The 21,272-nt window shown below is 37.4% G+C and overlaps 2 protein-coding genes across 2 annotated transcripts; one reads left to right on the top strand and one right to left on the bottom strand.

Moving 5' to 3' along the window:
- The first annotated feature begins 4,691 nt into the window (after positions 1-4,691).
- snx24 (sorting nexin 24) lies at positions 4,692-10,445 on the top strand. The gene is made up of 7 exons (XM_082158176.1): positions 4,692-4,957; positions 5,278-5,361; positions 7,521-7,625; positions 7,739-7,833; positions 7,980-8,009; positions 8,264-8,328; positions 9,226-10,445. The coding sequence occupies exons 1-7, from the start codon at positions 4,889-4,891 to the stop codon at positions 9,294-9,296; spliced, it is 519 nt and encodes a 172-aa protein (XP_082014302.1). The 5' UTR covers positions 4,692-4,888; the 3' UTR covers positions 9,297-10,445.
- A 425-nt stretch (positions 10,446-10,870) lies between these two features.
- On the bottom strand, positions 10,871-21,005 carry ggcx (gamma-glutamyl carboxylase). The gene is made up of 15 exons (XM_082158151.1): positions 20,775-21,005; positions 19,902-20,102; positions 19,650-19,808; positions 18,464-18,629; positions 18,233-18,311; positions 18,017-18,123; positions 17,199-17,362; positions 16,818-17,119; positions 14,374-14,505; positions 13,900-14,051; positions 13,590-13,759; positions 13,369-13,499; positions 13,104-13,251; positions 11,790-11,994; positions 10,871-11,713 (listed from the first exon to the last, which is right to left on the bottom strand). Exons 1-15 carry the CDS (start codon positions 20,803-20,805, stop codon positions 11,554-11,556), a joined length of 2,307 nt encoding a protein of 768 aa, XP_082014277.1. The 5' UTR covers positions 20,806-21,005; the 3' UTR covers positions 10,871-11,553.
- Between the last annotated feature and the right edge of the window lie 267 nt (positions 21,006-21,272).

The raw sequence follows: 21,272 nt of genomic DNA on the forward strand, positions 1-21,272 counted from the left end.
GGCCTTAGTTCAATTAGGACATTTAAGTAGCTTTTATAAACGTGCCTTAGAAAAAAACATTAGTGTGCATCTTGAGACAAAACAATGGCACTGATGTATTTTAAGATATCTCAGTGTGCAAGTCGTTTTCAGTTAAAACAGCTCAAACATGCATTTTAGTCTTGGACTATCTTAAACTTCGTCTGAAACCGGGGTTGTGCTGTTGTGTTATTTTTGTAACATTATGGGATGTGTCTGAATACAGTTTTGTGTGATTTATTTATTTTTCTAAAAATGTATATATTTTGTCACAACCTGTCAGGCCTAGGAGGAGGAGATGGTGGATATAATCATAGCCATATAACTTTAATAATAAACCAAAAACAAATTATACAATCCAAAATGAGGAGTAGACAAATATAACAGCTTTGGCTTAAACACAAAGACAATACTGGACAGTGAGTAGAACTAAACTGAGGGCTTAAATACACAGGAGAAAACAAACTGAACAAGAAACAGGTGAACAAAGCAATCAATAACCATGCCAAACTAGGGCTGTGTTTGAAATCGCACCCTATACCCTCATTCACTATTCCCTACATTGGTCCACTAATATAGTTCACTTGAAAGAGTGAATGAAAACGAGTGAGTGAATTCGGACACTGAGAGCGCCGGAAGCGCTGCCTCTTTTGCAAAGTTTGTGCTTGCTGTTTAATTATCATTTAAAACTTAGCAAACTGGCAGCTGCAGTAGTAATGAAAAGATTTATCTTGAACTCTGTCATGGAAACTATGTATAAACCTTAATTAAACAATTTAATAATCAGTTAAAAAGGAATGTATACCTGTATGATATTACGCTGGAGCAGCGGTTTGGAAAATGGATGGATGGATGATTCAGCTGCGGGCGACCTCTTCTGGTCAGATATAATACAGGAAATTACCATTTTCACATTTCCGGGTTTCTCAGAAGCGGAAGTCGTCATAGTTTGGTACAATTCTATAGCGGTGAATGAGAGAATACATTAAATATATTTTTTGTGCTCTCATTTGCTCAAATAGCAAAAGAAAAACTCCACAATAGTGTTTTCACAACTTTAAAAAGAGGAAAAAAAAACAAATAGAGAAAGATTGATAACGGCAGTCAGAAGAGAAAAAAGATGTTTACTTTTACCTTCACTCCCACAGCAGCTGTTTTAGAAACACCATCACAACAGCGTTAACTAGTTTTTAGTAATTTGATTAAAAGGTAATATAATACAAAGTATAGTGTTATAAATGTACATACATAAAAAAAAAAAAAAAATATATATATACAGTCGTGCTCAGAATTAATCATACCCCTGGTAAATATGATCAAAAATGGCTGTAAAAAATAAATATGCATCGTTTATCCTTTTGATCTTTCATTAAAAAAATTGGCAAAAATCTAACCTTTCATTGAAGTAAAAGAATTGAAAGTGGGGGGGAAAATCACATTATGAAATAAATGTTTTTCTCCAAAACATGTTGGCCACAATTATTCATACCCCTAGACTGTTTTATGAATAAAATATCTCTGAAGTATATTCCCATTATTATTTACCTTTTTTTAGCACACCAGGGTGACTAGGAACATGAAATTGTCCAGCCATGACTTCTTGTTTCACAGGAGTTTAAATATGAGGAAACACAAAGGCCAAATTCCCTTAATCATCCATCACAATGAGTAAAACCAAAGAATATAGTTCTGATGTGCAGCAACAGATTGTTGAGCTTCACAAAATAGAAAGTGGCTGTAAGAAAATAGCTAAAGAATTGAAAATCCCCATTTTGACCATCAGGGCAATAATTAAGAAGTTATAATCAACTAAAGATGTTACGAATCCTCCTGGAAGAGGACGTGTGTCTATATTATCTTAATGAACGGAGAGGATGAAAGTTTGAGTGGCCAAAGACTCTTCAAGGATCACAGATGGAGAATTGCAGAGATTAGTTGAGTCTTGGGGTCAGAAAGCCTATAAAAAATTATTTAAAAAACCTACATCCCCACATGTTGTTTGGGAGGTTTTCAAGAAAAATGCTCCTCGCTCCTCCAAAAACAACCTCCAGCATATTCAGTTGTCAGACACGACAGGAACTTCAAACAACACAGGGTTCTGTGGTCAGATGAAACTAAAAAAAGAGCTTTTTGGCAGCAAACACGCTAGATGGGTTTGTTGCACACAAGGATAAAAAGTACCCCATGTGTACAATTGAATATACCATTGGATCTTATGTTGTGGGCATATTTTTCTGCTGGAGGTCCTGGACTTCTTATTCAGATACATGGCATCGTGGATTCTATCAAATATCAAAAGATAAAAAATCAAAACCTGACGGCTTCTGCTAGAAATCTTATATAATGGGCCATGGTTGGATCTTCCATCAGGACAACGATACAAAACAAACATCAAAATCAACACAAAAATGTGTTGTGGAGCACAAAAAGCATCTGCCATGAGCGTCCCAGTTCCCTGACCTGATGAGTGGGCTGAACTGAAGAGAAGAAGCACCAACATGGATCTGGGAATCTGAAGGATCTGGAGAGATTCTGTATGGAGGAATGGTCTCTGATCTCTTGTCAGTTATTCTCCAAACTCATCAGGCATTATAGGAGAAGACTCAGAGCTGTTATCTTGGAAAAAGGAGATTGCAAAAAGGTATTTAATAAAAGGGTATGAATAATTGTGGCCAACGTGTTTTGGAGAAAAACATTTATTTTATAATGTGATTTCCCCCCCACTTTCAATTCTTTTACTTAAATGAAAGGTTAGGATTTTGCCAATTTTTTGAATGAAAGATCAAAACGATACAGATTTATTTTTTACAGCCATTTTTGATCATATTTGCCAGGGGTATGATCATTCTGAGCACGACTGTATATATATATATATATATATATATATATATCTTTGCAAGATTTACACTGTTGATGACTGCAAAAACTTGTGAAAAACATCACAGTCTGTGAAAAGGGTCCATTCATTCAATGCGCAACTTTCACAGTGCATGATGGGTATTTTCTAGCCGTTGAGTGTGCATCTTGTTTTATAGTCTATGGCGTACTGTTCACTACGGCTGCATCCGAAATCTCATACTTCCCTACTAGGGGTGAAAAACAGTATGTGGCAAAAGAAGTATGTCTGAATTCACAGTACTCATAAAAGAGTAGGCAAAAAGTACACGGATGACCTACTACTTCCAGCGATATTCTGTAGTGTGCATATGGACTCTTTAGGCTGGATCCCAAATGGCACACTTCACGTGTACTCGCGGTCTCGTGGCCTTAAATTGCGCGCACTCACTAAGTGTACGAGTCCGTCCCATTCGGCATTTCAGCGTTCAGAAGTGTGCTCGCGAGCGCCGCCATTGTGCCCTTGATGCGGACTTCGGCGAAGCCCGCACTTTCGCACCCTCCACACGAGTTACCTACCCAGGAATCACTGCGAACGCCCAATCAGATAAATGAGGAGAGGAGTTTTGTGGCTGTTTGACTTTTGGTGGCATGATGTCATTCAGCCTGTCTCAAAATACACTCTCGTGTGGACTCGAGGCCAGCACCCCTTAGGTCTGCACTTACTGACGTCACCAAGTGTGAACTCGAAAGAGGTCCACAAGGCCGGAGTGTGCCATTTGGGATCCAGCCATTCTATCCCATGAGGCCACGGGAGAGGGTTTGTAAATGGAGGTGAAGTGACGCAACTGACGCTGGTAGGTCACATGATAACGACAAATTCCTCCCCTCATTTATCTGATTGGGCGTTCGCAACATCGCAACAATGATTCCTGGGTAGGGAACTCGTGTGGAGGTTGCGAAAGTGCGGGCTTCGCCGAAGTCTGCATCGAGGGCACAAAGGTGGCGGGCGGCTGTGGCTGTTCTGAAATGCAGAATGGGACACCCTACGGACTCATACACTTGGCGAGCACGCGCAATTTAAGGCCACGAGACCACGAGTCCACATGAAGTGTGCCATTTGGGATCCAGCCAACATAGCAAATGTAGTACGTCCAGATTACATTTATTCTACACACATTCATACTATATAGAACATACTTATTTAGTATTCAAAATAAGTACCTACTCAAGAGATTATCCGATTTCGGACTCAGCCCAGCGTACATCGGTTGTTCATTCGTTATTGCAGTGCATTGTGGGATTGAATGAGTGTACTTGATAACGTCCACTATGGTGGTTTCAGACACTTCAGATGGCTGTCCCTTCAAATAGTGCCCTATTCAAAGGTAGGCTACAGGAGGTGATTTAGGACAAAGCCCATGACAAAACTAGGGCATAATCAGTAGCTAGGAAACAGAAAGAGCACATAGGAAGCAGAAAAGCAGAAACAGTCCACAGAACAGAACGGAAAACCTGAATACATACCTACATAATTTAGGTCCTTTTGATAATTTGTCTTACAGTAACTTTGGTAACCGAGCTGAATGGATAAAGTTGACAATTGATAGTCAAGTCATAATATGTTTAACTGAAACTACAAAATGAGATATAACCGGAACCCTCAAATGCATTTAATACATAGGCTACATCTAACAGTAGCAACCGTCTTACTCATTTAAGGTACAGATCCCAACTAGCTGCCTTATCCGACCTTTTCGCAGTTTCCGACTGGAAAACGCGCGCGCTCATCGCTGCAGTGTTATTAATTCTGATGTATTCTCTGTCAGGACGACAGGTGGCGGCACTACATCTGCAGACCGACCGCTGAACCTCCTGCATGCGATGGAGAAGAAGTGCGTGGAATATTTTCAATTCATGTCTGGCGTCCAGTGAACTCGACAACCAGTAAAAATTACTCTGAAGGGCCCACCAAGGTCTCTCGCAATTACTTGATCTGGTGTGCCACATAATTGCTGACATATCTCGCTGGATCATGCATCCTTTAGAAGTGTCAATCCCGTCTTTTCGGTCGGAGGGCAGTAACATGGAGAAGGGCTACACGGTGAGTTCAACAGCGGCTACTTTCAAGACCAGCCGGCTGGCGTAAACACGCTTTCATTCCAATTTACGATAATAAACGTTACACTTGACCTCAGTGAATAATGAGAAATGTCGATTTAAGACGTAGACTCTTTGGCGCTGACTACTTGGAGCAGGTTTGGGCGCGTTTGAACACTCCAACCGCTCCTATGATGTCTGTAAATGATGTCTAGGTTTTGATATAGCCTGAATTCATCCTGATATTTATGAGCCATCTCAGCTCACTCAACTAGACTGTATTATATTCGAAGGAAATGATAGAAAAGCACTTTGTCTCGCCAGGTTTTTAAGATCGAGGTGCTCATGTGTGGTCGACAGCACACTGTTGAGAAACGCTACAGTGAGTTTCACGCCCTGCATAAAATGGTAAGCACGCATAAAACTGCTAACAATATTCTTTATCACTCTGCAGTAAAATACGTAATGGTGGATACGTAATTTATTTGGTGGTAAAAACTACAAACGTGGATCCGAAGAAATTAAATGAAGAAATGAATTGATGACAGAATTTAATTTTGACTCACTTGTAAGTTGCTTTGGATAAAAGCATCTGCTAAATGCATGAATGTAAGTGTAATTATTATTAATTTGTATGTATACTTTTAATAAATTCGTAACACTTTAATTAATTAACATTAGTTAATGTATCATGAACATGAATTACCAGAGAACTACGTCTATGAATTAAAGTTTACATGAAAATAAATAATTACATTGGGGAAAACATGAATAAAAAAAAACACATAGAAGAAATCATAATATCAAAATTAAGTGAAATCTTTTAATAAACTCTCATAAAGCTAAACAAATCTAGTAGTTTAGATATTGCGTATAAGTGTGGGGATGAAATTAGAGAATTGAATTCAAGGCACAAAGGAGAATTAGACTTTTTTTTTTTGTGAATGAAACATTTTGCATGCAATATAAAGATATTGGCAACATATTCAGGGTTTTCATGATAAAAAAATTATATCTTTGATTACAAATGAGTGATTATCTTCTATAGGCCTAAAATGAAAGAGTTTAAATCAAACCAGAATTTATTTGTGATGTTACAATTCAAAGAATAAATGGCCGGCAGTTTCTTCTAATACACAGCAGAATGAGCATGTCTCATCAATGTCAGAATATATTTAGAAATAGAATGAACAGGATCATTTTTATTTTTAATAATAAAAAAAAAAAAGGCTTCCTTAACCTTATTAGATATCTCCTACATTATATGCTGTAAAACGTTTGTTCATTGTTAATTCTTGAAATCAAATGCATTCTTACTGCACACAATTGTCCCAGGGTGATTCCAAAGAGCCAATAATAATATACTATTATTATTATTATTAATAATAAATAACAGCATGTCAAGTATATTTGTATAGCGCTTTTCACAATACAGATTGTATCAAAGCAGCTTCACAGTATTAAATTAAAATAATACAACAAGGTTTGTTTCTAGTGGAATTTATTGATTGATTAAATTAAATATCCCCAACTGAGCAAGCCAAAGGCAACAGTGGCAAGGAACCGAAAAACTCCATCAAGTGACCTAATGGTGTCCTAAAACTCCATCAGGTGACCTAATGGAGAAAAAAAAAAAAACCTTGGGAGAACCCAGGCTCAGTCGGGGGCCAGTTCTCCTCTGGCATTTATGAGCTAGAGGCCGGATTGTAGTTTGAACTGTAAGATTAAAAATATTATATGAATGCCTGGCTGAAGAGATGCGACTTTAATCTAGTTTTAAACTGGGAGAGCGAGTCTGAGCAACGAACAGTATCAGGAAGACTATTCCAGAGTTTTGGAGCCAAATGTGATAATGCTCTCCCTCCTTTGGTGGTTCTGGATATCCTAGGTATGACCAAAAGCCTTGAATTTAGTGATCTTAAAGAGCGCGATGGATTATAGGGCGATAGAAGATCCATTAAATAGACTGGAGCCAAGCCGTTTAGGGCTTTATAAGTCAGTAGCAATACCTTGTAATTAATTCGGAACTTTATATTAACCAATGCAGTGATGATAAAATCGGTGTTATATGATCATATTTTCTTGATCTAGTAAGAACTCTAGCGGCGGCATTTTGGACTAACTGTAGCTTGTTTATTGAGGATGCAGGACAACCAGCTAATAAAGCATTACAGTAATCTAGTCTCGAGGTCATGAATGCATGAACTAACTTTTCTGCATCTGCATGTACATGTGAAAAAGCAGTGTTGCTGAAATAGTTCATTGGAAAACATCTGCAAGTTTTCAGCAGAATTTCTCAGATCAGCACTTATTTACTGTATGTGGTCAGAAATAATGCTGAGTATTTATTGTGTGCTACTAGAGTACATCAAGACTGTATGATTGTGTACATTCAGGAAAGGATATTTGACATCGAGTGTCAGATGAAGTGGAATTTTACGCAATTTACAGTTTTGCCAAAATGCAGAAATTCCACTTGAAAAACATTCCTGCCCTGTGTGTAAACTCTAGAGACTCCTTCTGGACAGTGTCTAACATTTTTTTCCTCCCTAACTACTATTTAATAGCTTAAAAAGAGCATTAAACCTCCTGAAATCCCTTCGAAGCATGTGAGGAACTGGGTGCCTAAGGTTCTTGAGCAGAGGAGACTGGGACTAGAGCTCTACCTCCAGGTATTGATCCGTTTGCTGAACAAACTAAATCACACAGTGACAAACAGCCCCTTTCCCATATTCTGGAATAACCATTTGATTTTGATTTTTTTTGTGTGTGTGTGTGTGTGTAGACTATAATCATGGAAAATGAGGTTCTTCCAAAGATATTCTTGGATTTCCTCAATATCCGCCATTTCCCGTCACTGCCAAAAACTGAGAGTTGTGGGTAAGGCTTTATAGTGTGTAATTTTGTCTGAAAAGGCCTTAGAAAGCAGACCTTTGGACAAACAAAGACTTTTCAATATAGTAATTACAAAAAAGATCTTTGTACAATGTATGTGTGTGTTAAAGTTACTCTTTTTTTCTGTTTAGATCATTTGAAACGGAATCGGAGGAATCAAGGTATGCAATATTTACATCTGAAAGAAGCACAGAACGTAAAAATCCAACCTTTCAGAGCCATTTTGATGTGTGACGTGCTGTTATAAAAGCGTTTTTGAGAAGTTATTGCGCTGGCTGGGAAATGACAACCATGTGATACATTTCTCTGTCCGCTTTGTTTTTTAACACTGTCATCAGTAACCGAACTAGATTGTGAGTCATTCTGTTCTCTCCCTCTCTCTCGATCTCTGACCTTTCGTCTACAAACACTGCAGTAAACTGACACATCAGCCAGCACTTCTCTTCCTGAGGGATCCCTATCTGCTGCCTGTCACCAACGGTACATGTCTATCCTTCAGCTTTCGGTTTTTAAGGGGCAGAAGAATGCATGTGCATTCATGTTTCCTTCAGCTCTTTGGGAGTGACAGATAACAATTATATTATTAAACATATAGCAAAAGATATTATAATATAAAAATAAATACAAAAATGATATAACATTAAATTAAGTATATAGTATAAATATTAAATATGTTCATCAAGGCTGCATTTATATGATCAAAATACAGTAAAAACAGGATTATGAAATATTATAAATGTTTAATAATTATCTATTTTAAAATGTAACTTATTCCTGTGATCAAAGCTGTATTTTCAGCATCATTATTCCAGTCTTCAGTGTCACATGATCCTTCAGAAATCAGTCTAATACGATGTTTTGATGCTAAAGAAACATTTCTTATTACTATCAATGTTGAAGACAGTTGTGCTGCTTCATATTTTTGTGGAAACCGTGATACATTTTTTCTGGATTATTTGAACAAAGTTCAGAAGAACCACATTTAAAAAAAAATTTGAAATCTTTTGTTACATAAAGGTCTTTACTGTCAATTTAATGCATCCTTGCTGAATAGAAGCATTTGTTTCAGTAGTGTATATATGCATGTAAACTTGAGCATTTATTTGTGAATCAGTCAGACAACTCCCATCCTCACTGAACTGACTCAGATGACTCATTCGCTCACTTAACCACATGATTATATCTGAACTGAGCTGAGACTTCAGTCAGTCTAATTACTGTTCATTTGTCACCGTGTAGTTAAAGTTTCAGTGTCTTGTTGCAATATAGTGTTTTACTACTAGACATCCTGCAAAAAACAAAACAATCCTGTATTTAACACTGCATATGTATTATTTTACATATACATTCAATGAATGCTTTTCAATTGTTTTGCAGATACGTTTTCAAATATGGTTATCGAAGGTGTGTTACGTGGAATATTTTATCCAGACTTCCAGCCAAGGTAGATCTCAGCACTACGGACGACATCACATCAAGTTCACGGATAAAAAGGGATTCGTGTTACCAACACTAAACCACGCAACACCAGTTTAACAGACTCACTCATTACAGCCTTGAAGAGTGTGGTTTGGTTTCAACACTCCATTGTTTGTTTTTGTGTTCTGCAAATGCAGGAATTGATATTTAGTTTTAGTGAACATTCATATCGACTGCCGAATCAAGGTTTCATTTAATATGAGAAGTACCTCCGCAAGTATTTGCACATCTCTCCGTGTCATATATGAGGTCAGACGGATTTTCTCATCCACTGACTGCATGTTTCTCTAGATGAGGTGACTTATCAAATAAGGAAGTTGTTGGAAGAGCCTTGAACCTTTTCATTTGTTATTGAATTGTATGGATGTTATTTACTTTGTTTGGTTTTGATGTGGCAGTTTTCGATTAACAGCCTTGGCTTATAATTAGCAAAAAGGGAAGTAATGGGTGGACCAAGCCAGATATTGGTGTGACATCAAAGTACCGCGAGAGCGATTCGAAAGTATACAGAGACGTCTTCTCTCTAATCGCGGTGTTTTGATGTCAGCGGTCTGCACAGCGCTGTCGAACACACCTAATATGTAATATCATGTTACTGCCCAAAACTGTGAAAAAGAGTGAAGATAAAAACTTAAGTTACCATGCAAGATAGCTTTGCTAACCTGGAGCCAAGTAAATCCTTTTCATTGGGTTAACCTCTTTGTAAATGCAGTTTAGTCTGGACCAATGGTAGTCTAACATTTTTTAAATTTTAATGTGTAAAAAGAACGCATGTGAACTAAAGCTTTAAAAGCTTACACACTACTGACGGAAGTAGTATTGGTGATGTCCATTCGGTTTGAGTGGTTATATGAGTCATAGCTGTTTAAATGTTATAAAGATGACAACGATAAGAATGGATTTATGTACCATTTCAAGCAGTTTTACAGAACTTGTGTTTGTTTTCTGTTAGATGTCTTAATTCTGTGTGTGGATGATGTGCCATTCCATTATGTGTGTATTTGTTGACATTTTGGATTGTCTCTTGCACTTTAACAAGGGTGAAAAGATCAGTTGTAACTGAATATCATTTTAAAACTGATAGCAATAAAACAGAACACATTTATTCATTAACTAAATACTTTGTCACCACTCAAGCATGTTATAATGACACACTGGGGTAGTATTGCACTTTTTTTTTTATTAAAAGACTGACACATACAGACAAATTCCAATCTGAACAGCTTTCTTGCATTCTCAATCCCAGTGTGCATATAAAGAAGGTTGAGTTCAAGTTATTTTAGGCCACCCAGGCATTTAATAACAGCATTTAGCATAATGAAACTTATGCATCAAAGACAATTCAGTACCTGTCCATGTTTGGCACTTTTTATAGCCAAGATTTGTCCAATTAAAAGATGACCTGAAAATCGTTTCTAAAAGCATTTGATTGAATGTATGCATAAATCCGGTGATGAGACGAAACGGTGATGAACAGGATCCCTTAAGCACAAATGAGTGAATTGTAAGATAAAAGCTTTTTTTTTTGTTTAAAGGTTAAAAAAAAACTGCACTTCAAACATTCTCACAAAAGGCCAAGTTTCATTTAGATTTATTTTAATACTGAAAAAGTAATAGTAAATTAATAGCTTTTAAACTTTCAAGTTTTTTTCTGACTACTCTCAAAAAAAAAAAGGTAAATCTTAGTGTCATCATTTACTTAAATTTCAGTAACCAGTAAAAGGGAATGAAAAAATTGTTAATCTAAAGATTATAAATTCTGTCCATCATTGTTCCCAACTTGTATGACATCCATGGGACACAAAAAGAGAATTTTTGTAAGAATGTTCCAGCTGCTTTTCTCTCTCCAATGAAAGTTGAATAAAGAAAGACATTGTCAAACTCCCAAAAAACGGAAAAATGTACTGTAAAAGTCTTTTACCACTTGAGCGCTACAGTACATTCCAGGTCTTTTGAAGACATATGACAGGACCATGTTAAGAACAGGACAACATTTCAGGACTTAATTCACAAAACTTAAAATCTAACATAGTTATACGGGTCTAGAATGACATGAGGGTGTAAAAGATAAAAAAATTTGGGCTTAAGTGTATGATAAAAAAACTAAAAAAAAAACTAAACAATAACCTGAATTTTAATTTTTTTTCACAATCGTGGAATGTTCCAAAAATACTGACCTACTAAAGCATTTGTTGATTTTCTGCAGCTCAGTAACAGTCTGTTTTCTCACAGCTCTCCGTGGCCCACCTCGTCTTTAAGACGCTCATCCTGATTGGTCTCGCTCTCAGGCTCCTTCAGGTTGGCGTAGGCCACCTCTCTTGTCAGTTGCTCTAGCGGTGGCAAACCTACAGCCAGGTTACGCAAAGCGATGGCTGTCATCAGGAGCCTTAAGAGATGAACCAAAATAATTAATTTGTACTGTCGCAAGACATTTAACATCTCCCTTTAATACCCCTACATACCCTCGTCTAATCGAGTAGTATTTCTTTGAGGCAAATCTCTGGAACCTCTCGACCACAGAAGCTTCCCGACGCCTTTTCACCTCCTGCATGCGCTTCTGTCGTTTGAGGAAGATTCGTACTACAGGGTCGATCACGCTGTTGGCCGAGTCCTGGTCGTCGAGACCGGTGATGAGCGGCTGCATCTCAGGAGGCAAAGGCTCGGTTTCTACAAACAGCAACAAGTTGTTATGTGTGCTTCTTCAGCGTAGCTACACACACACACACACACACACACACACACACACACACACACACACACACACACACACACACACACACACACACACACAAAAAGGCTTCTTTCAGCCCCTTTGATGTTTAAAGATGTTATACTACAGGGAACTTTTGATCTAGACCAGTGTTGCTATTGTGACAATTCTTATATTTATTATAAAATATGATTTATCTGCACAAAAAAGTGGGCATTCTGTGAGACAAATTGCATTAGGGTCAAAACACTGAATGCCCACGTATTCTTTAATCAAAGTAGCTTTAACATCTCTTCTCTGATGATGTGTTTACTGGCGCAAAGGCAGGACAGCCTGTCACTCACATGAGATCGTCCAATAGCAAACCACAACCAGCCAATCAATTCCCGATGGACAAAATAAGGTCCGCTGGCCCTGCCTACATTTTTTTCTTGTTCGTGAAGCCGTTTCTCTTGGATATATGTCACAATAGGGAAGTTTCATGCTGTCTTTAACTAAACTATTGAAATTTTTTTTTGTTAATAATAATTGTTAAAAAAAATTGATGGAAAAACGAAAATTAGAAACGTTGCCTTGGCAACTGACTGAAATAAGTTTAAAAATAAGTACTAAAATGACAAACTGAAAAATGTATCTGAATAGAAATATAAAAAACAAACTAATAAAAATGGCAACAAAAATACTAAAATTACATTAAAAATATAAAAATGAAGGTAATTCACAATATTAAATACTATAATAGTATATAAATAAAATTATAGACTTAAAAAAACACTGAAGTATATTTACAAAACTATGTTCTTGGTTTTGTTGCTATTTGTTTTGTGGCTTGCTTACTTTTTTTTTTTTTACACTGAATTAATTTGAATTTACATTGTGTAAACAGTGTGCAATGTTGAATTGGAAAATAAATATGTACAAATCAAAGTAAATATGTTAAAGAGAATAATTCAACTATTTGATCATGTGAAAATGATTGGTAAACAACAAAGAATTCATGTAATCTGAAGGAATTAGTAGTAGTTTTAAAATCAAAGATTTCCCATGTAACCGAAAAGTGACTTGCCTGTTCCATTGCGCACTTTCTCCTGAAGTTCAGAAAGCTTGGTGAAGTTCTTCTGAAGCTCCGCCTCAGTAGTATTTACATAAATGTACATGTAACAGGATGGCCCTTCTGACACAGTGTACACCTTATGGTACGCGCCAGCTGGAATCTTAATACACAATAGTGAAATGTATCAACGTAGATACAAACATGAATAATAGTAAGAGTTTAAAATGTTACACTGGAACAAATCAGAGTTTCATAATAGAGGATAGGAGAATTGTACCTGCATCTTTTCTCCTGGTTGTAAACTGTAGTTCTTCTTTTCATCCACTATTTCAACCTTCACTAGACCCTCCAGGACCTGAACACTGGTGTTCCCAAGATCCTCACTCACAAAGTTTTCAAGAAAAAGGCCTGTGGATGTCACATTAATAATAACTGAGCACCTGTGTGTGCAAATTAACCAAAAGTATTCCAGTAAAAAGTAAGTTAGGAGATACATACCTGGGAAGTCAGCAATGAATACCACCTCAGTCTGGTTGTCCAAAGACCCCTCAATCTCCTCAAATTTGGTTCTCCATGGTGATAAGTCAACGAGAAGTGGCATGAGCCATGGATTGGGACGGAATGGCGACCAATCGCCTTTTACGATGTCAATGCGTGGGTCAAAAATCCTATTGGATAGAAGCAGAACCATATTGAAATAAAGGCTTTTTAACTTTGATGTCAGAAGCATTGGACTATCATTTTGTCTGTATGAATCAAAGAACATGATCTAGCAGTGTAAATTGAACACACAATAAACACGACTAACCTCTGTTGGAAACGGTCATTGATGGACACCCAAATGTCAAAGTAGATCTCTGGGTCTGAGATATTGAAGCGTGGCAGATTTTCACTGAGGCAAGTCGCGTACTGCTTCAACATGTCTCCATGGTCTTTCCATCTCCGGCTCTGAGTGAAAACCTGCACCATATTGGAATGACATGAGAAGATAAGCATATAAAAGCATAACAATGTAGTGGTGCAATTTAAATGACTCCAGTTGTTAAAATAAGGAATATTGTGGGCTAAAAACAAGTCAAGCTCTACTGATGGTATCTGTAGCATGTTGTCGATTATCACAGGAAATGAATTTAGAATCACTTTTCTTTCCATATACTTGCACTGCAAGCTAATAAAAAATGTAAAAACAAACATTTCCACTAACGGGTATGTTTTGAAATTATTGCTAATAGAGCTTAATCTGTTTAACCTGAAACATTTCTGTAAAATAGTTTTGACTCACTCCAGGGTTCAGATATCCAACCTCGCCTGTTACGCCATCTCTGTAGGTGATCTTGACATGCTGGTGTGAGCGAGAGTGAACCATCATGTCCCATGAGTAGCCATACAGTCCATTTGTCCAGTTATTATAGCCCTGTATGGCCCAGAGATTAAATGTTTAACATTTGACAAAATCTTATATTTTTCACCAAATGCAGGTGGATTTCAGCAGTGGCGTGAAAACACACTCACTCCTACTAGCTACCTTGGCAGGTTGAATTGTATATGCATGTAATATAATTTTTTTAAAAGGCATCTGAAATATTAAACTAAGTATAATGTAGTGTTGTCAAAAATATATTTTTTTTATACATATTGATACTGAATTATCTGAAATGCTTCTGATGCTCTTTTTCCACAAAATATACTATACCAGTTGCTTTTTTTGCTCTCACACCCAAAGTGCGCTCACATAAAGCTGCCTCTTAGTACTAAATTGAGTTATTTTTCGCTGCGTATTGCGATTAAACAGTCAAATACACACAAAATAATGTCGAAATGCCGGTCTTTACAAGTATTCACCTAAACAGTTAGTTATGTTTTAAGAGAACGTAAACAGTTGAGAAAGAAAACGCATGTGAAACAGTATAACGGATCCGTGCATTAGGTCTTAAAGTGACCGCAGTGAAATTATGATAATAGGGGTGTGACGAGATCTCCCGAGACTAAAATGTGACGAGATTTCTCGTCGAGTGAAAAGCTGTTTTAAAAAAAATAAAAACCATTGTAAACTATTGTTTACGGCTGCTCTGCTCATCAAACACGAGTTGCACAGTTCACTGATCGCGTTACGATGGCGGAGGATTCGTTGCACAACAGAGCCTAAGCGTCTGATAAATGTCTTATCTTGTAGAATGTGCGCTCAGCACCCCTGCTTTACATAGTAGGTGCGATTGCGAATTTTAAAGTGAAAGTAAAACGCAAGCTCCCTGATGATGCGCACAAATTAGGCTGCATATATACAATAGTCTGTCTCCCAATATCAAATCTATCTCTGGACTGTGTAGTTGTGGCTCTGGTATGTTTGCACTTTGAATACAGAGAGAGTAGCCTACTGTAACGTCTGAAGAACGACAGACAAGGGAGCCTCCGTTTCTGAACTTTTAATCAGAATGCAAGAACAACTGCAACGCTCGTTTCTCTCTACCCGGCCTATTTCCATAACCCTATAACTGCCGGTGCAAAATAAAACAGCAATTTTACAACAATTATAAAGAGTCTGTGCACTACAGTACTTTGATTATGGCTGCACTTGCACTTATTATTTGCACTTAATAAGACTAAGACATTTTTTTTTTTTTTTTGTGATTTATACTGTTTTTATTTCTATATTCAACTTGTGGAAAGGAGTTCAATTAGCAGGTCACACACAGCCTTAATCAGTTCAAAGTTCTGGAAGCTCATAATTCATGTACCGTAAGGTCTGAAGAGACTCATGTGAAATCATACAGGAGAAAAGCCAATCTCGTGTCTTGTCCCGTGAGATAAGCGTCTCGTCACACCCCTAGCTGATAATATTAAAAATATCTAAATGGCATTTTTTCCCCCATGGTATCGATGTCAAAATTGTGGCCATTGAAAATGTTTAGTGGCTAGTAACTTTGGAAGAACACAAGCCACAGTGGCTGGTGAGCAAAAAAGTGAATGTCAAGCCTTTTTCTTGTATAATAATAATTAGGTGTTTTAATCCGTCTCTTTTCTCCACTTTCAACCATTTCCTGATTTCTTTGAAGGGAGGGTCTATGGGCGGGTAAATGTATGGGTTTTTTCTAATCTTTTGATCTAATGAACAAGACATATGAACACGTCCGGAGACGACGGAAAAACATACGGAGAGCAGCAGCTTTCCTTTCTGCTCTGACAGACGCAAGACCAGCTAAACGCTGTGAGTGTGAGTTAGAAATCAGGAATGATGAGAGAACATTGTGCTTGGTATGTTTTTCGTCTTCAAACCAAACTTGGGTCTTCAGCCGATAAAGTTTAAATCCCGTCTGGCTAGCACGCTTCCCATAATGTTTTCGCGTTAGGTCAGTAGGCGGAGAGTAGGCGCCTTTTGTGGCTGTTCGTACACATTCGACCACATGAGCGTTTAGACTACGAAAGCAATCCGGTCTAATGTGTTTTCGACTACCTCTGGAAGTGGTCAAAAGTGGACGAGCTCAAAATGTTTTAGACCACCTGTATTTAGCGTCGCCCACTTGTGAACCGATCGGCCAAAACGCATCTTAATACCAGGTGTAAACAGGGCCTTTGAAGTGAAGCGTGAGCAAGGCATGTGATTCCTCTTCCAAAGGTTTGTGCAGATATTTGCTTTTGTTCACTATCTTTGTTTACATTGATTGTGAAAGCGCAATGAACCCTCTAGATCAAACTGCATCTGAACAGCATAGTGCAGTTTAAAATCACCTGCGTGATGAAGTGCGAGTATGGCAAGAAGAGCTGCTCTGTGATGTAAAGGATGGTGAAGAAGGCTCTAAACTTGTGCTTGAAGCTCGGTGTGGTGGGTCTGGGAGCCGAGTGGGTCTCATCTTGTTCTCTAGGCACACTGGGTGGATTTGGGTACACGCAGGAGGAGCTGGGACTCGGGGCAGGAGAGATGAGGGGCAGTACAGGCCAGAGGAACTCTGGGAAACGGCCGAAAAAGCGTCTAGGCCAGTCAGGGTAGCAAAAGAGAGGGCTTGTGGCCAACATGGTGTAAGCAAACATTCCTGAGGATAAAAATAAAGATCATAAAGTTTTCAAAATCTCAAATCTTTTGAGTAAACTAGTCCTTTAGCGTCATTTTACCTATGCTAAAGAGCTGGGAATTCATGCAGTGGAAATAGCTGACAAAGAAGATGGCGGCAGGACGCGTGACATCGAAGAAAAGCAGATAGCCAGCTGTGAGGTCTAAGATCAGACCCCCGCCATGGACCACCATCAGACTGACCAATTCAACAGGCAAGATCATTCTGAAACAGAGTGAGGGAGAGGGGAACAAAAAGACTAAATTAGGACTGTCATCATCATGAATTTTGTGCTAATGATTAACTGTCTTACAAATGATAGCGATTATCAATTGAATGACGTCAAAACCTGGAAGACCACAGGCTTTATTTTACTCATAAATTGAAAAACTTCATTATAAAAACCCATGTGAAAATCTCGAAGGTACCAGCGGCGAATTAGTCTTCCGTGTTCTGACGTCATACCTGCACCTCTCTATAAATGCTTACATTTCTCTTATTTGAATGTCAAAATGTCACTGAAATTTAATCTGACAATTTATCAATAATCAAAACGTTCAGACCGAAGGCAAAATTTGCCTAAATCCGTTTTTTTTCCGCTCATGTGTGACTTCGATGTGTAAACGCTGACTTCAGTAACCTCTGTGTTTACATCTTGTTATTGTTTTTTTGCGCATAAAAGGGTCAGTTCGGGACTGCGATCAGTTCAACCTCAAATCTGATATTGGACACATTTAAAAAATATATATATATATGTGAACAGCCAAACAAAAAATCAGATCTGAGCAATAAATCAGAATTGAGCACCAAGGCTTGCAGTGTGAGCAAAGCCATGATACTGATCATGATACGGATGTAATTGGAGGCTAATATACTCACTTGAAAGGGTCAAATAACCAATGGTGTGCCAAGTATTTCATTGAGTACCCTTCTACCCAATCAGCATCTAGTTTCTTGACCCCAGCGATGAAGTACACTATGAAAATCTGTCAAAGGCAATGCACAGTTACTATCTCATCATAACTTTGTCTATGCCGATAATGTCCTACAACACAGGGATGATATTTCAGGCCAAATCTAGATACATCAGCTGACCTGAGTTCTCAGCAAAGTGTAGTTCCACAGCGGTACATGGGCGTTCCTCTTCCTGGGGTTTCGGAGTCCATCTAATGACCTGCATTAAAACAATGTTTGGCTTGTTTTATGTTAAAATAAATTACTCTTGGGTTAATGTTTTGTTGTGTAATGCATATTTTTAAGTGTCCAAAAGTTTTTGGGGCCACTGTACAGGAAGTATAGCTTACCAGCTGTACAGTGTAAGCTTACCAGTATCTGTTGGCGTCCATGAGCGTGAGCTGGAAGCCGATGAGTCCGTACAGATAAGAGTGATTGTTCCAGGTCGTTTTGTCCAGGAAGAAAACGTACCAGTAAGTAGATATAAACATCAGACAGGCAAAGCGATAAAAAAGGCCGAGCATGATACCAACAGCGCCTGCAAAACACACAAGTTGATGATCAGTCTTGTGTCTTCTTAAAGAAGTGCTGTGTTCACATCTGTCAAAATGACACAATGGGTTCTGGGAATAAAAATATCATTACATTTCTCCATTCTGGCTGATACCAATACATCAATAATTATTTTCAGCAATGGCTGATAACTGATAAATGGCCAATAATACAATTCTATATTATTTTGTCTAAATAAATTAAAAATAAAATACTAATGTTGAATGCTACAACAGAATTTAGGCATCAGAACATTACAATGTACAGTATGAAACAGAGATATTAATTTCAAAGATTATTTTTAACAGTGTTGTTAAACTATTTTGAGTTATTTAATTCGTTTTTTAATGTTTTTTAAAGATTAACTTTCAGTGTGTTAAATTAAGTAATCTAAATGTAAAAATAGAGACATGTACAAACAAATATCGAATGACAGAAATAAATGTAAAACTCTCTTAATATCGGCCAAGAACCAGTATACTGTGAATCCCTACAAATGTTTTTTTAATATTTAATAATTAATATATTTTAAAATAATTAATAATATGAGTACTATATCAATTTTAATAATAAATATAATATCTTTTTTACAATTTATATATTTATAATGACATAAAAAGTAATCTTAATTTAAAAATAGAGATGTACAAACAAATATTGAGTGACAGAAATACATTTAAAAACTCTCTTAATACTGGCCAATAACCAGTATAGTGAATCCCTACATAAAATATTTTATAATTCATATATTTTAATAATAATAACTGTATACATTTTAACAATATAAATATAATGAATATATTTAATATTTAGAAAACTCGTTTTTTAATTATAATTAATATAAGTCCATATTTTTATATTGTATCATTGTTTTTTTAATAATTTAAGACTCAAAGCAATACATCATAGCAGGTTGGTTTGTCACTTTACTTAATAATTTATAGAAACGCCTAGAAAAGTAGGCAGTCACCGTTGCATTTCATAAAGAGTTTTTCGAGGAACTCACCAAGGAGCATAACAAAATACACAAAGAACATCCAGTCCATGGGAAGGGGCTTCAGGAAGTTGAAGAGGGGGAAGCGGCACACCGGTGCCCCGTCTAAATACTTAAAGTCCAGATGACTCAGGCCTCGCTCCTGGGTGATGTCCAGCGCCATCAGCATACCTGAGGAAACACAGCACACATCAACACCTGCACCACAGTTTGAAATGATGGATGCTGTAAAATCACATACTTCATGCACAAATGAAGACTCACCGAATAAGAAACGGAAAATGCCCAATGAGGCCGGGTCAGTGGGGCGATTGAGGAGACACACCAGCTGATGCCATGATGACACGTCTTCTTTCTCAAAGCCAAAGAGACGCTTCATGGTGCTGGTCTGCTCTGACGGGGACGAAGTTGCCTGTTCCTTCTCCTTTTTCTTCGCTTTGGAGGGTTCAACGTATCGAGCACCTGCTAAAGTGACAAAGGGAATCTCAGTAATATCTCTGTTGTTTCTCCTAATCAGCGATGATATTAAACTGAGAGTGAGTGGAGATTTAGCATTTTTATTCAGCCAGTATCTCAGAGAAAAATAAAAACATTATTATACTGATGCACATCACACCTACAGTTTCAGAAGAGATCTCAAAAACATCTCAAAGTTGCCATTTTACCAAAGTTTTCAATGACAAGTCAGATATGTCAGTACGACTCAAATATGTTGACTTATATTAATCAACCTGAGAGAGATATGCTGTCCAAATACATTTTTCAGCTTTGTACACAAATATTTATATTAACGTGTGTCTATCAGTCTAACAGAAAGAATTTTAGGAGAAACATCCAAGACAAAGTTAACTGAATAAATCTAAACTGAGAACTCATAAGCTATAAATAAGCAACCTCTGAGGAATACATTTTCTCATTAGTACACTTCATAGTATACTACAAAACAGTACTTGCATTGTACTCAACCTAGAAAGATAAATCAAAATTATATCTACATTTTCACTTTTAATGCACTTAAACAGACGATACGTACACCTTATATAATGAGATGTATACTAAAGCTAATGTTATCTGATATAGTATTATATCCATATCAATCTCTTTAGGCCACTTTTACTGTAGTAATACAGTATTTACCTGCTGTCGCGTCACTCGCCCCTGGCTCCATGTTGCAGGTTATGAAACCAGTCTGCACTGAACGTTACAAAAGGTCTGTCAGTCTTGAACCGCCCGAAATTCTTTCACACCCGATACATGGGTAGACTTCCACACACCAGGGTGAGGTACGTGTCAAACAGACACACAGCTTATGCACACAGCACCCTGAAAGCTTGCTATCCGTAGAAAGGTAGGTGACTGCGTAAATATCTCGACGCTCATTGGCTGGTTCCGTCCTAAGACCCGCCCATCAATAGGGGAAGTGGAAACGAGGTCTTGTGGTCAAAACCTCTCAGTGGTTGTGGTGTGTTGGTGGGATTTTCATTTTTTACTTTTCTATTTTAGAGTAAATGAACATATCTCAGCTGAATACCAATCATTCTTGTTTTGAAGTAAACTGGGAAGTAATGTTCCTGCATATGTCTTAAAATATAGAAAAACCTCACTGTTTTAAAGTTTACGTAAGGGTTAATTTGT

Source organism: Leuciscus leuciscus, assembly GCF_965113295.1.
Source record: "Leuciscus leuciscus genome assembly, chromosome: 24".
NCBI classification, from domain to species: Eukaryota; Metazoa; Chordata; class Actinopteri; order Cypriniformes; family Leuciscidae; genus Leuciscus; species Leuciscus leuciscus.

What these genes read in the sequence shown, in the direction of transcription:
- ggcx (XM_082158151.1), bottom strand. Translation starts at nt 20,805, where the DNA reads ATGGAGCCAGGGGCGAGTGACGCGACAGCAG. An exon ending in ACTCGCACTTCATCACGCAG is followed by an intron (nt 14,506 to 16,817) that starts GTGATTTTAAAC and finishes TGGGCCATACAG; the next exon opens with GGCTATAATAACTGGACAAA. An exon ending in GAAAGTGCGCAATGGAACAG is followed by an intron (nt 11,995 to 13,103) that starts GCAAGTCACTTT and finishes TGCTGTTTGTAG; the next exon opens with AAACCGAGCCTTTGCCTCCT.
- snx24 (XM_082158176.1), top strand. Translation starts at nt 4,889, where the DNA reads ATGCATCCTTTAGAAGTGTCAATCCCGTCTTTTCGGTCGGAGGGCAGT. An exon ending in ACATGGAGAAGGGCTACACG is followed by an intron (nt 4,958 to 5,277) that starts GTGAGTTCAACA and finishes TTGTCTCGCCAG; the next exon opens with GTTTTTAAGATCGAGGTGCT. An exon ending in ACGGAATCGGAGGAATCAAG is followed by an intron (nt 8,010 to 8,263) that starts GTATGCAATATT and finishes CAAACACTGCAG; the next exon opens with TAAACTGACACATCAGCCAG.